Consider the following 20,226-nt stretch of genomic DNA (forward strand, 5'->3'; position numbering starts at 1 on the left):
TCCGTCTCCCAGGGACTGCCCGGGGCCCTTCCCCCTCCAGCAGATGAAGCCTGTCTGCAGGTGGAGAAACCGAGGCTCAGGGAGGGTGTGATTCATCTGTGGGTGTCAATCAGGGTCTGTGCCAGAACCAGGCACCCTGGTCACCTGGTCTCCCACAGTGGGTATTCCCTGGGAGCCCCATTCCCTTCCTCCTCTCAGCAAACATCTCTGCAGTGTACTTTGTTTTTTCTTTTTCTTTTTCTTTTTTTTTTTTTTGAGAGGGAGTCTTGCTCTGTCACCCAGGCTGGAGTACAGTGGCGTGATCTTAGCTCATTGCAACCTCCGTTTTCTGGGTTCAAGCGATTATCCTGCCTCAGCCTCCTGAGTAGCTGAGATTACAGGTGCCCACTGCCATGCCTGGCTAATTTTTTTTTTTGGTTTTTGTTTTTTGTTTTTGAGACAGAGTCTCACTCTTGTCGCCCAGGCTGGAGTACAGTGGCGTGATCTCGGCTCACTGCAACCTTCGCCTCCCGGGTTCAAGCGATTTTCCTGCCTCAGCCTCCCGAGTAGCTGGGACTACAGGCACGCGCCAGTACACCCAGCTAATTTTTTTATTTTTAGTAGAGATGGGGCTTCACTGTGTTAGCCAGGATGGTCTCGATCTCCTGACCTCATGATCCACCCCCCTCGGCCTCCCAAAGTGCTGGGATTACAGGCATGAGCCACCGTGCCCGGCCTAATTTTTGTATTTTTAGCAGAGATAGGGTTTCACCATGTTGGCCAGTCTGGTCTCAAACTCCTGACCTCAGGTGATCCGCCCACCTCAGCCTCCCAAAGTGCTGGGATTACAGGTGTGAGCCACCACGCCCAGCCTGAAGTTTACTTCTTCTCCCCTTAAATGCCACTGGCCTCTTTGGGGTTGATGTTGGTTGTGTGAGCAAGGGGAGGCAGAATTGAAGAGAAAGCCGTGCCTTTTGACCCACCCTTCGTTTGCCATCTTGTTTCCCTTAAAAAGAAATAGTAGCTTCTGTTCTGTTGACTTTATCCTATCAACAGTACCTCATCGTGTTGGGATAAACATTACTCTTCCCCTCCCTGCTGAAGCCTCTCCTTTTGCTGTGACTTTCATTAGCTAGTCACTCAACACATAATGACATTTCAGTCAACAGCAGACCGTGTATATGACCACGGTCCCATAAGATTAGGAAACAGTACTTTAAAAATTAGCCAGGCGTGGTGGTGCGTGCCTGTGATCCCAGCTACTAGGAAGGCTGACGCGGGAGGATCGCTTGAGCCAAGAGGTTGAGGCTGTGGTGAGCTGCAAATGCTCCACTGCACTCCAGCCTAGGCAACGGGGCAAGGCCTTGGTCTTTTAAAAAAAGAGAAAGAAAGAAAGAACAAAAGATTATAATACCATGTTTTTTACTGTACCTTTTCTACATTTTTATTTTTATTTTTATTTTTGAGATGGAGTCTCACTCTGTCACCTAGGCTGGAGTGCAGTGGCACCATCTCGGCTCACTGCAGCCTCTGCCTCCTGGGTTCAAGCGATTCTCCTGCCTCAGCCTCGCGAGTAGCTGGGATTACAGGCACATGTCACCACGCCTGACTAGTTTTTAGTAGAGATGGGGTTTCACCATGTTGGCCAGGCTGGTCTCAAACTCCTGACCTTGAGTGATCACCCGCCTCGGCCTCCCAAAGTGCTGGGATTACAGGCCTGAGCCACCGTGCCCAGCCTGAATATGTTTAGATATTCAGATATTTGTCCCATGTCACAGCTCCCCCTGTATGTAGGATGCCCCCATGCCGTCACGGCTTGCAGCCCAGGGGCAATGGGCTATTCCACCTAGCTCAGGTGTGTGGTCGGCTTTACCATCTGGGTTTCTGCACGCACACTCTGATGTTCACAGTGACAGAATCATTTCACAATGCGTTTTTCAGAACATGTTCCTAGTGCTAAGTGGCGCGGGACTCTGCTTTGCCTGCTGTCCTGCGGAGGCAGGAGGTGGCCAGGAGAGTGAGTAGGTGACGGCTGGGAAATGTGAAGGTTCAAGAGCGTGTTCTTGAATCTGATGTTATGTTGCATCAGTTTTGAATTTTATACAAAGAGAAGTAACTTCTAGTGGATCTTTATAGATTCTCTTACTCTTTGTCCTAGCCCTGGCATCTAATTTCTCTCTCTCTATATATATATATTTATATATATATACACACACATACTGTATATACATACACTATATATATATATTCTATATATAGTCTATATAGATTTCTATATATAGTCTATATATTTCTATATATATCATTTCTATATATACTATATATATTCTATATATACATATATAGTGTATGTATATATATATTATATATATATTTTTTCGAGACAGAGTTTCACTCTGTCACCCTAACGATGACAACTGCACCCTAAGGGATGTCTTAAGGGATGCCCAGGCGGTAGTGTAGTGGTGCAATCTCAGCTCACTGTAACCTCCGCCTCCCGGGTTCAAGCGATTCTCCTACCTCAGCCTCCTGAGTAACTGGGATTACAGGTGCCTGCCACCATGCCTGGCTAATTTTTTTGTATTTTTAGTAGGGACGGGATTTCACCACGTTGACCAGGCTGGTTTCGAACTCCTGACCTCAAGTGATTCCCCCCGCCTCGGCCTCCCAAAGTGCTAGAATTACAGGTATGAGCCACCACTCCCAGCCCTAATTTCTGTATTAATGTTATAGGAAAGTCTCTGTATGTGAAGAGGTTGCACGACAAACTGAAGACGCAGTTAAACGTGAAAAAGGTGCCTCTGAAAACAATTCGACTGATCGACCCTCAGGTGGATGAGAGCCAAGTCCTGGGCGCCCTGCTGCCCTTCCTGGACGTGCAGTATCAGAAGGTCCCCGTGCTCTTTCACCTGGACGTGACCTCCTCAGTAAGTGCCCTCCAGCGTCAGCTGATGGCCACATCAGTAAAGACATGGTCCCCATGTCCCTGCGTGACTCCTCCCCATGTATAGAATTCCTTGTTTCCACACGCACAGTCCTATGAAGCTTATCAGTGGGAACGTGCTCTGAGGTGTGTTGTCAGGCAATTTCCTCCTTGTGTGAACGTCATGGTGTGCGCTTACACTACGCTAGATGTAGAGCCCACTGCGCACAGAAGCTTTATGGTACACACTGTCACTCCTAGGCCGCGGACCTGTGCTGCACATGGCTGTTCTGAATCCTGGAGCCAATTGTAAAACGGTGTATTTCTGTGTCTAAACATAAAAATGGTACAGGGAAATACAGTATTAGGATTTTATGGGGCTGCCCTCGGAGACGTGGGCCGTTGTTGGCTGAAATGTTGATGTGGATCATCAGGATCATCGTGACAAAGAGCAAAATAAGGGGGGGTTACTTAGAGTTGAGAACTCGCCATCGTGTCATGTGTTTACACCTCGTGTGATTCTGTCCTTAGGTCCAGAGTGGAATTTGGGTGTTTCTTTTCAAGCTCCTCATTTTACAATACTTAATGGATATAAATGGGAAAATGTGGCTTCGGAACCCCTGCCATTTGTATATCGTTGAAATCCTGGAAAGGAGGACATCAGTGCCATCGAGGAGGTCTTCAACGCTGGTCTGTACTATGGGGTGTTTTCACCTGGTGTGGGGGGGTCTTGGGTTCCTTCTGGTCTTACTGAAGTGGAATGACGCGTTTAGGAGACTCCACACTTTTGCCTTACTTAGTGCAGCAGCTGAATGCAGTGTTAGTAAAGAAAAGCCCATCTTTAAACTCACTTTTTAATCATGTCTGGGATAAAAGTACTCTTCTGTTAATTAGCAGTGTCTTCAATTTGTCTGTTCAATTCAGGCTTCATGCTGTATGCCCAGTCTGAATCCCAGCTGTGCTCTGAATCTAGTAAATTCATCTGTTGAAAGAAGTCACCTTTCCTAATGCCAGCTAAGATGAGAAGGAGATGTTTGTCAAAAATTTCTTAGCAAAAGAGAGTTTTATGTTCACTCACATACATAATACATGTATGCTTAGTGGAGAAACTTAGTTTCGGGAAGTTGGGTTAGAAAGTGATTTCCTGGCTCAGAACGCAGCTCCCACAACAACGCCTTACTTAATGTGCGAAAGATATGCTGTGGAAAAAAGACTATACAGAAAGCTACATATTTTCAGTGCATTTTTCATAAAGGTCCATCCAATCTAGATAACGTGGAGGGTTAAGACACAAAAGCATTTCTTAGAAAGTTTTCTTGTAACCATTTCATTCATGTCTCTCCTTTCCAGCGTACACGTGTCCCCCAGTTCAGTTTTCTTGACATCTTCCCAAAAGTCACCTGCAGGCCTCCCAAAGAGGTGATAGACATGGAGCTGAGTCCCCGGAGGAGTGACACAGAGCCTGGGATGGATCAGTGGGAGTTCTGCAGCGAAACTTTCCAAAGACCTTACCAATATTTAAGACGATTCCATCAAAACCAAAACCTAGACACGTTTCAGTATCAAGAAGGCTCTGTCGAAGGCACCCCAGAGGAATGCCTCCAGCATTTCCTGATTTACTGTGGGGTAATAAACCCATCCTGGTCAGAGCTTCGGAACTTTGCTCGGTTCCTGAATTATCAGCTCAGAGACTGTGAGGCCTCTCTCTTCTGCAATCCGAGTTTTATTGGCGACACACTGAGGGGCTTCAAGAACTTTGTGGTGACCTTCATGATATTTATGGCAAGAGATTTTGCCACACCGTCACTCCACACCTCTGACGAAAGCCCGGGGAAGCACATGGTCACCATGGATGGGGTTAGGGAAGAAGATCTAGCGCCCTTCTCCCTCCGGAAGAGGTGGGAGTCGGAGCCTCACCCATACGTTTTCTTCAATGACGACCACACCACCATGACGTTCATCGGCTTCCATCTGCAGCCCAACAGCAAGGGCAGTGTCGACGCCATCAATCACTTGACTAGGAAGGTCATCAAGAGAGACGTCATGACCACGGACCTGTACCAGGGCCTGCTGCTCCAGAGGGTGCCTTTCAATGTTGACTTTGATAAACTGCCCAGACACGAGAAACTTGAGAGGCTCTGCCTGACCTTAGGGATCCCCTGGGCCACTGACCCCGACAAAACGTATGAGCTCACGACAGACAATATGCTTAAGATCCTTGCCATCGAGATGCGGTTCCGGTGTGGGATCCCGGTTATCATCATGGGAGAAACTGGCTGTGGGAAAACCAGGCTTATTAAATTCCTTAGCGACCTGCGGCGTGGTGGTGCCAATGCTGACACCATAAAGCTGGTCAAGGTGCACGGAGGGACAACTGCAGACATGATCTACTCCAGAGTCAGGGAGGCTGAAGATGTGGCCTTCGCCAATAAGGACCAACATCAGCTGGACACCATCTTGTTTTTTGATGAAGCCAATACAACGGAAGCTATAAGCTGTATCAAAGAAGTCCTGTGTGATCGTATGGTGGACGGCCAGCCCCTGGCTGAGGACTCTGGCCTGCATATTATAGCTGCCTGCAACCCGTACCGGAAGCACTCTGAGGAGATGATCTGCCGTTTGGAGTCAGCTGGTTTGGGCTACAGGGTTAGTATGGAGGAGACGGCCGACAGGCTGGGCTCCATTCCTCTGAGGCAGCTGGTATACCGGGTCCATGCTCTGCCCCCGAGCCTGATTCCTCTGGTGTGGGACTTTGGACAACTGAGTGACGTTGCTGAAAAGCTCTACATCCAGCAGATTGTCCAGAGACTGGTTGATTCCATCAGCCTAGATGAAAACGGGACTCGCGTGATCACAGAAGTCCTCTGCGCCTCTCAGGGTTTCATGAGGAAAAGAGAAGATGAGTGCAGCTTTGTCAGCCTCAGGGACGTGGAGCGCTGTGTGAAAGTTTTCAGATGGTTCCACGAGCACAGCGCGATGCTCTTAGCGCAGCTGAATGCCTTTCTCTCCAAGTCCAGAGTCAGCAAAGATCACACCAAGAGAGATCCCGTCCTCTGGTCGTTGATGCTGGCCATCGGGGTGTGTTACCACGCCTCTTTAGAAAAGAAAGACTCATATCGGAAAGCCATCGCCAGGTTCTTTCCGAAACCATATGACGACAGCAGGCTGCTTCTGGATGAAATAACGCGGGCACAGGATCTTTTTCTGGATGGCGTACCTCTGAGGAAAACCATCGCCAAGAACTTGGCCTTGAAGGAGAACGTCTTCATGATGGTCATCTGCATCGAGCTGAAGATTCCCCTCTTCCTGGTGGGGAAGCCCGGCAGCTCCAAGTCTCTCGCCAAGACCATTGTGGCCGACGCCATGCAGGGCCCGGCCGCCTACTCAGATCTCTTCCGCAGCCTGAAGCAGGTCCACCTGGTGTCCTTCCAGTGCAGCCCGCACTCCACCCCACAGGGCATCATCAGCACCTTCCGGCAGTGTGCCCGCTTTCAGCAGGGGAAGGACCTGCAGCAGTACGTCTCTGTAGTGGTGTTAGATGAGGTGGGGCTGGCGGAAGACTCACCCAAAATGCCCCTGAAGACTCTGCACCCGCTGCTGGAAGACGGATGCATTGAAGATGATCCCGCCCCCCACAAAAAGGTCGGCTTCGTAGGCATCTCCAACTGGGCCCTTGACCCTGCCAAGATGAACCGGGGCATTTTCGTGTCACGTGGCAGCCCCAACAAGAGAGAACTCATAGAGAGCGCCAAGGGCATCTGCTCCTCAGACATCCTCGTCCAGGACCGAGTCCAAGGGTACTTTTCGTCCTTTGCCAAAGCCTACGAAACGGTGTGTGAGAGCCAGGACAAGGAATTCTTCGGGCTTCGTGACTACTACAGCCTCATCAAAATGGTCTTTGCTGCAGCAAAGGCTTCAAATAGAAAGCCTTCCCCGCAAGACATTGCACAGGCTGTCCTTAGGAACTTCAGTGGCAAGGATGACATCCGAGCTTTGGACATCTTTCTGGCCAATTTGCCCGAGGCCAAGTGCTCAGAGGAAGTCAGCCCCGTGCAGCTGATCAAACAGAACATCTTTGGGCCTTCTCAGAAGGTGCCGGATGGACAGCTGGAAGATGCTGAGTCCCGCTACTTACTCGTGCTGACCAAAAACTACGTGGCCCTGCAGATCCTGCAGCAGACATTCTTCGAGGAGGACCAGCAGCCGGAGATTATTTTTGGTTCTGGTTTCCCCAAGGACCAAGAGTACACCCAGATCTGCAGAAACATCAATCGTGTGAAGATCTGCATGGAAACAGGCAAGATGGTGTTGCTTCTCAACCTGCAGAACCTCTACGAGAGCCTCTACGACGCACTTAACCAGTACTACGTCCACCTCGGCGGCCAGAAGTACGTGGACCTCGGTCTGGGGACCCACCGTGTCAAATGTCGGGTTCACCCCAACTTCCGCCTGATCGTCATCGAAGAGAAAGATGTCGTGTACAAACACTTTCCCATCCCCCTCATTAACCGGCTGGAGAAGCACTATCTGGATATCAACACGGTGCTGGAGAAATGGCAGAAGAGCATCGTGGAGGAGCTCCGTGCGTGGGTGGAGAAGTTCATCAATGTCAAAGCAGATCATTTCCTGAACAGGCACAAATACAGCCCCTCTGACGTCTTCATCGGCTACCACTCGGACGCCTGCGCCTCTGTGGTGCTGCAGGTCATAGAGAGGCGGGGTCCCAGGGCCTTGACGGAGGAACTTTACCAGAAGGTGTCTGGGGAGGCCAAATTGATCTTGCTGAACTGCGCTACGCCCGATGCCATGGTCCGGCTGAGCGCCTACTCGCTGGGCGGGTTCGCAGGGAAGTCGCTGTCGCGGGAGTACTTCTACAGACAGAGGCACAACTCCTTTGCAGATTTCCTTCAGGCGCACCTGCACGCGAAAGACCTAGAGCGCCACGCCATCTTCACAGAGGTGTGATTGTCTTTCTGCACTTGTACCCTATCCCTTGTCACCCAAGAGTCCTAAATCCCTAGTGTCAGGATTCAAGATTCTTCCCCAGGCAGCGGTTAGGGATCCTGCAGGGAGATGCTGAGACGCTGAGCTCTCCTCCGTGGTAAGTGTGGGGAGAGCCAATTATCTATGTAGGTCCAGTTAACCAGGTGCTGAGTGCCTGGGTCTGTGCAGTGCACCATGCTGGTAACAGCACCATACACAATGTTCACACCAACAAATAAGGTACCATGTTCCAGGACCGGGCCAAGGGCACTGGGGATGCACAGATGAATCTGTAGCCCTTGTCCTTTGTTAGCATTAGGGAGCATGGAGAGACCAGCACTTGAACAGATGCCATCAATATCATACGATAAATGCCGTGCTTAGAGGCAGCAGGGAGCGGTGCAGACCAGGATGCAAGCTCAGATGAGATGTTCCCTAGGAGAGGCCCCTTGCCGATGGGGAAGAATGGCCGGGAAGGGATTGTAGGCTGAGGGCCTTCTGTGGGCAGAGCTGCTGACAGCCTTTAGCGTTCAAGGTTGTAATGCTGAGATGGGACGATGAGGCGCAGTCAGAGAGAACTGCTGAAGGCCCTCAGTGACTCTGCAGAACTGCATCTCAGCCCTATGGAGCGGGCGCTGGAGGCACGCTTGTCTCCCTGGCTGGGTGAAGGGAGTCTGATGAAAGGCTGTTGTGGAAAAGACGGGCCAGTAGGGAGGCCGCTGGAACGGTACAAAGGAGAGGAGCAGATGGAACCCAGAGATAGTCAGGAGGCAATCTGGCAGGGCCAACACCACCACCCAGTGGGGGGATGGCGGGTGGAGGGGTCCGGGGCGACTCCCTCGATTCCTCCTTAGATGAGTGGACATTGCTTCATCATGACAGATAACGTGGGAACGGACAGCAGGTTTTGGAAGGCCAGTGATGATGTCCACCGGGGACAGGTTTTGATGCATCGTGCAGTTGGATGTAGGAATCTGAGCTCAGTGGTGAGGCAGGGATTCCTGGGCTAGAGCAGCAGGCCTTGAGGAACGTTTCGACTTGCACTGTGATGGGGGAGTGACCTTTGGGACAGGAGAATTGCTGACATCTGGGGGAAGGGGACGGCACCAACCATGAACTCCATCTGAAAGCATGAAGTCGTACTATAACAGGAAATGGCATTTGTGCTGAGCCCTAAGGGATCATGAGAATCTCAAGTATGGACCAAGCAGGCAGAGGCACGGGCCTCTGGGGAGGAGAGGAAGGCACCCTCAGGGCAGGGTGGGGTCGTCTCTCCGATGCCTTTGGCCCTGTAGGGCCTCCCGGCCCCAGCACTGCCGTGTTTTGGGAAAGGCCTTTGGGTTTGGATTCTGTGCCGTTGTGTGGCAACTGCACCGCGCTGAACATCGCAGGTTTCTAGGATCTGTCTAAACCTAGCAGCGGACTTGAAACCTTTCCTTGAAGTCTGGCAAGTAATTTGCATTTCTTAACTCTGTAGATCACCACTTTCTCCAGGCTGCTAACAAGTCACGACTGTGAAATTTTAGAATTAGAGGTCACAGGCAGGGCTCCGAAACCCACACTCCTGTGGCTGCAGCAGTTTGACACCGAGTACTCATTCCTCAAAGAAGTCCGGTAAGGTTCCCCGCCTTCCCTGCTGCCCTCTCCCTCCCCAGCCGCGGCCGCGTGGCTTCTGCGTGGCTTCTGCGTGGCGATGGTGCCCGCGCCGGTTAATGAGCACCACAGTCACTTGACTGAAATAGATCCTTGTTAAATCTCTCCCAGCGTCCCTCTCACCTCCATCATCTTCTGCATCGCGGTGTCTGGCCTAACATCCTCCTCCGAGAGCACCGTCCTCGGACCTCGTTAGGAGGCATTCCTTGGGTTTCCTCCCCTGGACTATCTGTTCTTACAGAAGAAAATCCCACCTGCGTAGCTGTTTCTTTGTAGCCTTTATGTTTCCCATCACTTTGGGGAATTTTGTTATCCATTTTTTAAGACAGAGAGCTCACTTGAATAACTTCCCTTTTCTTTCAGAAACTGTTTAACGAATACAGCTAAATGTAAAATCCTCATTATTCAGACAGATTTTGAAGATGGAATCCATAGTGCCCAGCTCATTGCCTCAGCTAAGTATGTTTTTAGTATTTTTCTCAGAAACTATGTAAAAAACCCAAAACATAGGAGGTCCTAGAGAATTTCTTCCTTGAAGACAGTATAGTATCATAATCAATATAGAAATAAAAATAAGAGCAATTCTTCCCCTGCCTCATTCCCCCAAGTGGGGATTAGGGAAACTGAAGAGAGACAAAAAGAAAAGGCCAATAACATTACAAAAATAGTGGAATGGGCCTGGGCAACAGAGCAAGACCTCATTTCTAAAATAAATAAAATAATTAGCCTTCCACAGTGCACCTCTAGTCCCAGCTGCTCAGAAGGCTGAGGTGGGAGGATCACTTGAGCCTGGGAGGTCAAGGCTGCAGTGAACTGCGATCCCACCACTGCAGTCCAGCCTAGGGGCCAGAGCGAGAGCCTGTCCTCCCCACAAAAAAGGTGAAATGCGAGAGGTGTAAATAATGGAACATTAACAAGTTATAAAAGGATGCCTTTGAAGCCTGTGTTTGTAGACATGTTTTGGTCATTATTAATTTTGAATTACGCAATTTGAATTTATTTCAAGTTCGAGGGAAACAACAGTAGGTAAATGCCTTTATTCCTATTTATTGGATATTTTTATAGTGTTTGTAGGAGAAGTCTGATGCTTTTAGAATTAACTTTGTGCCTTTATTACTTAAAGTAAAAGTGATTTCTGGACCTTTTTGAAGCATTGGGTGCCATATTTCAGTTTGTGGCTTAAATCTCAACAAGAAACTGGCTTTGGCCGTTGGTCATCTGAAGGGAATGGCATTGCGCACAGAACTCTTTTTGAAATGGAAAGGTCCGCTGGGTACAGGGGCTGTTTCCTGTAATCCCAGCTACTTGGGAAGCAGAGGCAGGAGGATCGTTTGAGGCCAGGAGTTTGAGACCAGCCTGGGCCACACAGCAAGACCCCCATCGCTTAAGAGAAAAGAAGGAATGGAAAGTTCAGCTGGCCTCACCCTTAGTTGCACCGGGTCAGGCCCATTGAGGAGCACAAGATAGGGTTTCTGGTCAATAAAGGAATGCCACTTCAAAGTAGAGGACACAGGAATGGGGAAGAAAACGAGCCTGCTAAGAGAAGATTTCTCATCCCCTTGTGAGAGAAGAAATCACGATCGCAGGGGTCTGAAGTTTATGTAAAACTCATCGGAACGGGTGGCCGTGAGACCAAAACAACAGCTTGGAGAACACCCTTCTGCAGCTGCACAGCTTTGCTTTGTTTATTTACTTGTTTTGTGTGTGTGTTTGTTTTTAAAATAGGTATTCTTTTTTTTTTTTTCCTTAAATAGGTATTCTGCTATAAATGAAATCAACAAAATACAAGAAAATGAGGACCGTATCTTCGTCTATTTCATCACAAAACTGTCCCGGATGGGAAGAGGAACAGCCTATGTGGGCTTCCACGGAGGTGAGATCAGAACATCAGTCAGGGTATTTATTTATGTATTTATTTATTTATTTGTATTCATTTATTTTTTGAGATGGAGTCTTGCTCTGTCACCAGGCTGGAGTGCAGTGGTGCGATCTCAGCTCACTACAACCTCCATCTCCTGGGTTCAAGCGATTCTCCTGCCTCAGCCTCCCAAATAGCTGGGATTACAGGCGTGTGCCACCAAGCCCAGCTAATTTTTGTATGTTTAGTAGTGACGGGGTTTCACCATGTTGGCCTAGATGGTCTTGATCCATTGACCTCATGATCCGCTCGCCCCAGCCTCCCAAAGTGCTGGGATTACAGGTGTGAGCCACCGCGCCCAGCCCAGTCAGCATATTTATTTAAGTCATGTTGGAACTGTTTCTCATTTGGTTCTGTGTTGTACAAGTCTGAAATTAGAATATTATTGTTAACCTCAAGAGGATTCTTTCCAGATGCAATTAGATTTCTTACTACTGATTACCGTGAAAACATGAATCCTGGGATGGGAGGCTGCGTGCAGCCTGTCCTGGACTGACTGTAGGCAAGCTCCTCACCTCTTAGCATGTGGGTCACACAGAGTGGAGACCCCCGACTCCCGACGGACGCTGTCAGGAACGCACCGATACGCCTGTTTGGCGGGGAGGGAGAGTGGCGGGGGTCGGACTGTCTTCAGATGTCTTTTTTTTCCAAGGAATGGTCACCAGCTATTTATGACATAGAAAAGTTGATATTCCAGAAATAGGAAAGTAAGTTTACTTGAATAATTTCCTGGAGAATGGAAGGCAGACCTTGCCAGTGTCCCCCACCCCTCACTAACTGTGATACAGCAAATACAACAATGCATGGGTGACAGAACCACAGGCCTTATCCACGCGTCCGTCCCACGCCTGCCATTGCAGGTCTTACCGTTGCTGCTTATGTTGAAGTTGTCGATGTGCGTAGAATCGGGTCGTGTGTAGCATAGGGTCGGGTGGTTCCTGTGCAGGCCCATTCCAGGGTTTCGGCTTCAGGGTGCCAGTCATTCATTGCGCAGCAAGATAATGACAAGCCGGGGTGTGCAATGTCCCTGCTTAGGGCTGAGCAGCAGCCGGGAAAGACACGAGACGGTTGTGGGTGGCTTCACTCTTCACAGGGCTGTGGCAGTCTGTCCACATCGATGACCTCCGGAGATCCACCCTCATGGTTTCAGATGTGACCAGGCTGCAGCACGTCACCATCAGCCAGCTGTTCGCGCCCGGAGACTTGCCTGAGCGTGAGTCACGAGGCAGAGCCCCTGGGGAAGCAGGTGGTGGAAGGGCAGATGGCAGGTGTGGAGCGTGACGTGCACATGGCACTAGGAGCAGGGCCACCATGTTTCGTCCCTCAGCAGGAGCTCAGGGACACATCTGCAGAACTGACTGGTGGCTCATCATAGAGCACCAGGGTCGAGCAGGTGCACTTACCACAGGCTGAGGTAGAGCTCTGTGAGCAGGCCGGCCATGGAAGTGAGCACCTAGAACAGGCCAGAGCCCAGGCTGGAAGGAAGGGGCTGCCTTGGGGGCTGATCTTCATGACTGTCATCTCTCATCTGGGGACCTACCACCACAGCGGGGGCCGGGGAAGCCTGCACTCGGAGGCTGAGCACACAGACTCCCAGATGGCACCGCTGCCAGTCCCTGTGCCACCTTCTCAGTGGTAACGCAATCACGTTTGCTTCGACTGCAGTGGGTTTGGAACACCGGGCGGAAGACGGCCACGAGGAGGCGATGGAAACGGAGGCCAGCACGTCAGGGGAGGTGGCAGAGGTGGCAGAGGAGGCAGAGGTGGCAGAGGAGGCCATGGAAACAGAAAGTTCTGAGAAGGTGGGAAAGGAAACCTCTGAACTCGGAGGCAGTGATGTAAGTTCTGGTTCTTGGGACCTCCCCTTGGGCTGCTGGTGATGCTTCTGAGCTGCATCTTTAAACGCTTTTGCATTGGGAGCTAGAGGAGTCACTGCCGCTGTGCAGGGGTGAGGATGGCGCCCCACTTTCCTCACACAGCGACGGTCTTGTTGCTGGTTACTGGGGTTTACTGGGGGTCAAGGGCATCTGCACCGGCAGTTTGGGGGGTGCAGGGCGGAGGTCGGCGTCTCTTCTTTGTCCGTGAGGACCGCCGCCCTGTGCATTGAGACCCTCATCGCATATGGGTGGTTTGGCTTTTACCCACTGTGTCAGTGACAGAAACGGATGACCCAACCGTCTCCACCAATAGGTGTCGATCCTGGACACCACCAGGCTGCTGAGGAGCTGTGTGCAGAGCGCCGTGGGCATGCTCAGAGATGAGAATGAGAGCTGCACGCGCAATATGCGGAGGGTGGTGCTCCTCCTGGGCCTCTTAAATGAGGACGACACGTGCCACGGTATGAGCCTCCCGACCCCTCTCGCCCCTGCCCCCACGTGGGCTCTTCCTGAGGAGTGGGCATCATTTCACTGCATGTTGCGGGACACCCTCTCAGGTTTCCATGGCTCAGCAGAAGCAGTGACACAGTGGGAATCTAAGAGCATCTCTCAGATTCTGCTCTAGAATTGGCCTGGCCAACGTACTTCCCTTCCTGGGGGAGGTGGGACAGAAGCACTCCGGAGCCAACATTTCAGCCACAGCCATGCTGAAAGTCTGTTTCTGCCTTTGTACAGCCTCTTTCTTGCGGGTATCCAAGATGCGCCTCAATGTCCTTTTAAAGAAGCAAGAAGAGAGCCAGGTGCACCCTCTGGAGTGGGTGGCAAGGGAAGCCTGCAACCAGGACGCTCTCCAGGAGGCGGGCACATTCAGGTACTGTGACTAAAGGAAGCAAGGAGTGGCTCCAATCTGGTGGCAGCATGGGGACCTGCCTGCAGGGATTCTCTCTCCATCCGGGCCATGGGGACTGAGCTGTTTCTTTCCAAACCTCTCAGCCATTCAAAGCTGTAAATTTTTTCCCCAAGAAGCACACAGTAGGTCTGGACAGTGGCCAAATGGCAGGTGCTGGACTCTTCCTCTAATTTCTTGTGTTTACAGTTTTTCATACTAAAAACTTAAAAAAAGTAAAACGTCTGTTCTTAAGAGTAGAATATTTACTGACATTTATGTTGTTAACCATGGAAAGGGCTGCTGTTTTCAGTTATGAAGTTAAAATGATGTGCAGAGCAGGCAGGGGACAGGCAGTATTTTCCCAGTCCTGCTGTTTGAAGAATGATAACAGCAAACCCAGGACCCAGCAGTACATTCACTGCCATGGTTATTTTTCTGTCACCCATGGGACTAACCTTGATTATCTTGGATGTGGCCGCGTATTGAGGAAGGAGGGGTGCTCTGGGCCCCAGACGGAGGGTCTCTTTAAGACAAACTCTCAAACCTCCTGCCTGAAAGCCTAAGAAACCAGTGACTTGGTTATTTGGGCCCAGTTTTCCCATCTCTAAAAGACAGCGGACTCCTCCATGAGTCCCCTTCCAGGTCCAGGCTTCTGTGCCAGTGATAGTTTCGCTTTGGGCCTACGGCCAGGTGTGATCTGCAGGAGGGAACATGAGGAAGAAGCGGGGTGAACGGGAATGGGGGCTTACGGAAGAAGAAGCGGGGTGGACGGGAATGGGGGCTCACAGGGGAAGAAGCGGGGTGAATGGGAATGGGGGCTTATAGGGGAAGAAGCGGGGTGGACAGGAATGGGGGCTTACAGGGGAAGAAGCAGGGTGAATGGGAATGGGGGCTTATAGGGGAAGAAGCGGGGTGGACGGGAATGGGGGGAAGAAGCGGGGTAGACGGGAATGGGGGCTTACAGGGGAAGAAGCAGGGTGAATGGGAATGGGGGCTTATAGGGGAAGAAGCGGGGTGGACGGGAATGGGGGCTTACAGGGGAAGAAGCAGGGTGAATGGGAATGGGGGCTTATAGGGGAAGAAGCGGGGTGGACGGGAATGGGGGCTTACAGGGGAAGAAGCAGGGTGAATGGGAATGGGGGCTTACAGGGGAAGAAGCGGGGTGGATGGGAATGGGGGCTTACAGGGGAAGAAGCGGGGTGAATGGGAATGGGGGCTTACAGGGGAAGAAGCGGGGTGAATGGGAATGGGGGCTTACAGGGGAAGAAGCGGGGTGGATGGGAATGGGGGCTTACAGGGGAAGAAGCGGGGTGACCGGGAATGGGGGCTTACAGGGGAAGAAGCGGGGTGAATGGGAATGGGGGCTCACCAAGGGAGAAGCGGGGTGAACGGGAATGGGGGCTCATGGAAGAAGCAGGGTGACTGGGAATGGGGGCTCACGGAGGAAGAAGCGAGGTGAACGGGAATGGGGGCTCACGGAGGAAGAAGCGGGATGACCGGGAATGGGGGCTCACGGAGGAAGAAGCGGGGTGGACGGGAATGGGGGCTCATGGAGGAAGAAGCAGGGTGGACGGGAATGGGGGCTTACGGGGGAAGAAGCGGGGTGGACGGGAATGGGGACTTAAAGACACCTTCCTCATGACCAGAGATTTTCTGATTCTACTTTTTCTCTAGTTATCCTTCGTTTCTCTCCTTGTCACGCCTTCTGAAGGGATTTTAGGAGATCAGAAATATTTTCTTTTCCCTCCGTTCCTCCTTGTGGACTCTATTGATGCTTTTTTTTTTTGAGACGGAGTCTCACTCTGTCGCCCAGGCTGGAGTGCAGCGATGCAATTTCCGCTCACTGAAACTTCCACCTCCTGGGTTCAAGCGATTCTCCTGCCTCAGACTCTTGAGTAGCTGAGACTACAGGCACCCACCACCACACCCAGCTAATTTTGGTATTTTTAGTAGAGGCGAGATTTCACCATGTTGGCCAGGCTGGTCTCAAACTCCTGACCTCAGGTGATCCACTCGCCTCAGCCTCCCAAAGTGCTGGGATTACAGGCGTGAGCCACTGTGCCCAGCCTGTTGATGCTTTGTAATCCCTGACTCCACTCCCCGGGACCAGCCCTGAGTCACTGAACCTCCTCAGTCTGCTCTTCCCCGCTCTGCTGTTCATGCAGCGCTAGGCCTGGCTCCGTCGCATTCTGCAGTCACCGTGAGGCCTGCGCAGCCGCTGAGTGGTGGCCAGACCCGCACCCTCAGCTCACCTGCCCCAGGGCCAGCAGCACCCTGACTACCTCGATTCACCACCACTGTGTTCTGGGGACTGGAGTCCTTTGCCCTCTCGGGATTAAACGGCCCAAATCCTGAGAGTCCTTTGTGTCCCGAAGTCCTTTGTGTATCTGCCTGCCTGTCCAGATACAGCAGAACCAGGCTCAGCGGCTCCAGATATGGCGGAACCAGGCTCAGCGGCTCCCACCTCTCCCAGCGCTTGGCCCAGCGCCTGGGTTTTCCTTCTGCCTTTTGTGTTTGCGACACTTTTCCTAGTTTGCTGTTTTCTCCCTCTGCGCACTGGGATGCTTTATTTTCCCAGTAGACATTTTAAAATTCTTGCCAGGTTCCTCTGTACTATATATTTTAAAAATATAAGTATTTTTATTCTCTTCAAAAGAGAGGCTTCCCTTTTCCCCCAACATTAATTACCTTGTGGGTTTTTTTTTTCTTTTTTTTTTTTTTTTTGAGACGGAGTCTCACTCTTGTCCCCCACGCTGGAGTTCAATGGCGCGATCTTGGCTCACTGCAACTTCTGCCTCCCGGGTTCAAGCGATTCTCCTGTCTCAGCCTCCTGAGTAGCTGGGATTATAGGTGCCTGCCACCACGACGGTAATTTTTGTATTTTTAGTAGAGATGGAATTTCAACATGTTGGCCAGGCTGGTCTCGAACTCCTGACCTCAGGTGATCCGCCCGCCTCAGCCTCCCAGCGTGCAGGGATTAGACGTGAGCCACCGTGCCCAGCCACCTTTTAATTCTTATCCTTTACACAAGAATTCTGAAATAGAGTTATTATTGTTACATGTAAATATATACAACAAAATATATATAACAACAAAATGTCTTGTAGTTAACCAATTATCTTTCTGTCTGCCTGTCTGTGCATTCATCCATCCATCCGCCTGCCTGTCCATCTGCCCATCTGTCCGTCCGCCCATCTATCCATCCACCTGTCTGTCTATCAGACACTCAGATCTAGTGTACAAAAACATCAACAGGAACAAATACTTAGTTCCAGATAAACATGTGCCTTCTTGTTTAGTTTGATCTGGGACAAATTCATTTTGGTCTCTTCATCTGTATTATATTCTATCCACAACAGATTTTTAAAATATTTATTTTTTCCAAATGAATTGTCATAATTTTATTTATTTAGAGAACCTCGATGACTTGTTCTGAAAAATAGTTACATACAAAAATTATGCAGCCTCGCAGAAAATAAAGCAGATAGGTGCGGTGGCTCACACCTGTAATCCCAATACTTTGGGAGGCTGAGGTGGGAGGATTACTTGTGCCCAGGAGTTTGAGACCAGCCAGCCAGGGTAACATAGTGAGACCCCATCTCAACAAAAAATAAAATTAAATTTAAAAATTAGCTGGGCGTGGTGGCACTGGGCGTGTTGGTCCTGTCTACTTGTACGGCTGAGGTGGGAGGATCGTTTGAGCCCAAGTATTCAAGGTTACGACGATCTATGATTGTGTCACTACACCGCAGCTGGCGTGACAGAGTGAGACCCTGTCTCACATATACATGTTTTAAAAATAAAAAAGCAAACACTACTTCACCCTTCCAGTAACCTAATGACAGTTTATTAGATGTAGAATTAAGTTCCATTCCAGTTCTGCCTCTCATCTTAGACATCTTTGTGAGTCTGTTTTCTAGCACTTAAAAATGATGGAAATGTCAAGTTATTGCCATCGCTGTAGTGTGGTAAATAGTAGACTAGCTGTTTTGTTAATGCTCAAGAAGGAACAAAATGTCAAAAGGTGGCAGACCGCCACTGTGGTTCCTCTGACCCGTGGTGGCCCGTCTCTCTTCTGTGCTGCAGGCACACCCTCTGGAAGCGGGTCCAAGGTGCTGTCACCCCTCTGCTGGCGAGCATCATATCATTCATCGACAGAGACGGCAACCTAGAGCTACTGACCAGGCCAGATACTCCGCCCTGGGCAAGAGATCTTTGGATGTTTATTTTCAGTGACACGACGCTTCTGAACATTCCTCTTGTGATGAATAATGAAAGGTGAGTGGAAGGCTTTCCTTCCCTGGGGAGAGAAACTATCAGAACACAGCAGGACCCTAATATGCTCTCCCAAGTTCTGGGTGAAACGCAGCCCTCAACTTCAGAGCAACGTTGACGTGGGCACTTTCTGCAGTAACAATAGGAAGTTTGGCCGGGCATGGTGGCCCACGCCTGTAATCCCAGCACTTTGGGAGGCCGAGGCAGGTGGATCACGAGGTCAAGAGATCAAGACCGTCCTGGCCAACATGGTGAAACCCGGTCTCTACTAAAAATACAAAAATTAGTTGGGCGTGGTGGCACGTGCCTGTATTCCCAGCTATTTGGGAGGCTGAGGCAGGAGAATCGCTTGAACCTGGGAGGCGGAGGTTGCAGTGAGTCGAGATCGCGCCACTGCACTCCAGCCTGGTGACAGAGCAAGACTCTGTCTCAAAAAAAAAGAATAGGAAGTTTACGAAGCTCCAAGAAATTTCTGTTTTATCTCCACCCTCCTCATTTCCCTGCTTTCAGAGCACTGGTTCTAGCCAGACCCAGCGTGGTGTGGCATGGAGAAGGTGCGCTTAGAACAGCCCCACAATCTGTGCTCCTTACCCCTGGGATCTGTGCTCCCTCCCCCTGTCCCTCATTCCCTGGTGGAGCTGCACAGCCCCCACCCCCTTCCCCAGGCCTGATGCTGTGGGGCTCAGGCTCAGCTCCCAACAGCTTCCACTTCGGCTTTCAGGGGCTTCAATTCTGGATGTAGATTTATAAAGAATATAGAAATAAACGTGCCCAGGCTCGGTGGCTCATGCCTATAACCCCAGCAATTTAGTAGGCTGAGGCAGGAAAGTTTCTTGAACCCAGGGGTTCAAGACCAGCTTGGGCAACATAGTGAGACCCCATCACTACAAAAAAATTTAAAAATTAGGCGTAACGTGGTGCATACCTGTAGTCCCAGCTACTCTAGAAGCTGAGGCGGGAGGATTGCTTGAGCCCAGGAGTTTGAGGTGAGATAGGATCACACCGCTCACTGCACTCTAGCCTGGGTGACAGAGTGAGACTCTATCTCAAAAAAAAAAAAGAGAGAGGGAGGGAGAGAGAAAGATAGAAGAAAGAGAAAGGAAAGAAAGAGCGAGAGAGAGAGAAAGTAAAGAAAGAGCGAGAGAAAGAAAGAAATGGAATTTGAATTGCCAGTGGAAACACTTATTTAAAAGACAAGGTGCTGCTGATGTTCATGAAACAAAGACTCTCTAACAAGTTGTGCTTTGTGTTACAAGTTATCAAAGACAGACAGGTTCTCGAACCAGAAGACTTGGTTCTGCCCGAGATTTTGGGCAACACACTTGACCCGTCAGCCTTGGTTTGTTTTTGTTTTGCCTGTAAAACAAAGATTGCCTAAGATAGTTCCCTAGTTCTGTCATAACAGAAACCCTGTACTGTGAAATAGATCAGCGCTGTGTGCCTGGCCTGTTGGCCCCTTTGTTTTTGAGGCCTGAGAGGAGCTGGCATCAGTGGCAGATCTTGTCTTGTGTTTTGAGTGACGTCTCACAAACCCTCTTCTTACCATCCCTCACCTTATTGCAGACATAAAGGTGAGATGGCCTACATCATGGTGCAGAACTACATGAACCTTTCCGAGAACGCTTCCAACAATGTCCCTTTCAGCTGGAGAATCAAGGACTATCTGGAGGAGCTGTGGGTCCAGGCTCAGTACATCACAGACGCAGAAGGTGAGGCTACCTCAAGACAG

The 20,226-nt window shown here is 50.4% G+C and overlaps 1 protein-coding gene across 3 annotated transcripts in view; it reads left to right on the plus strand.

Moving 5' to 3' along the window:
- The window catches only part of RNF213 (ring finger protein 213), a 135,229-nt gene that overhangs the window by 79,833 nt on the left and 35,170 nt on the right, over window positions 1–20,226 (plus strand). For 2 of the 3 annotated variants that reach the window (XM_054535867.2, XM_063718331.1), the window contains exons 28-39: window positions 2,713–2,906; window positions 3,434–3,592; window positions 4,253–7,861; window positions 9,363–9,499; window positions 9,902–9,997; window positions 11,293–11,411; window positions 12,550–12,669; window positions 13,122–13,294; window positions 13,647–13,794; window positions 14,069–14,204; window positions 18,309–18,500; window positions 20,061–20,206. In XM_054535867.2, coding sequence (XP_054391842.2) covers window positions 2,713–2,906; window positions 3,434–3,592; window positions 4,253–7,861; window positions 9,363–9,499; window positions 9,902–9,997; window positions 11,293–11,411; window positions 12,550–12,669; window positions 13,122–13,294; window positions 13,647–13,794; window positions 14,069–14,204; window positions 18,309–18,500; window positions 20,061–20,206 — 5,229 coding nt within the window. The remainder of the gene's footprint in view (window positions 1–2,712; window positions 2,907–3,433; window positions 3,593–4,252; window positions 7,862–9,362; window positions 9,500–9,901; window positions 9,998–11,292; window positions 11,412–12,549; window positions 12,670–13,121; window positions 13,295–13,646; window positions 13,795–14,068; window positions 14,205–18,308; window positions 18,501–20,060; window positions 20,207–20,226) is intronic. The other variant, XM_063718332.1, reaches the window with a different exon arrangement.

Source organism: Pongo abelii, chromosome 19 (assembly GCF_028885655.2).
Source record: "Pongo abelii isolate AG06213 chromosome 19, NHGRI_mPonAbe1-v2.0_pri, whole genome shotgun sequence".
Taxonomy (NCBI): Eukaryota; Metazoa; Chordata; class Mammalia; order Primates; family Hominidae; genus Pongo; species Pongo abelii.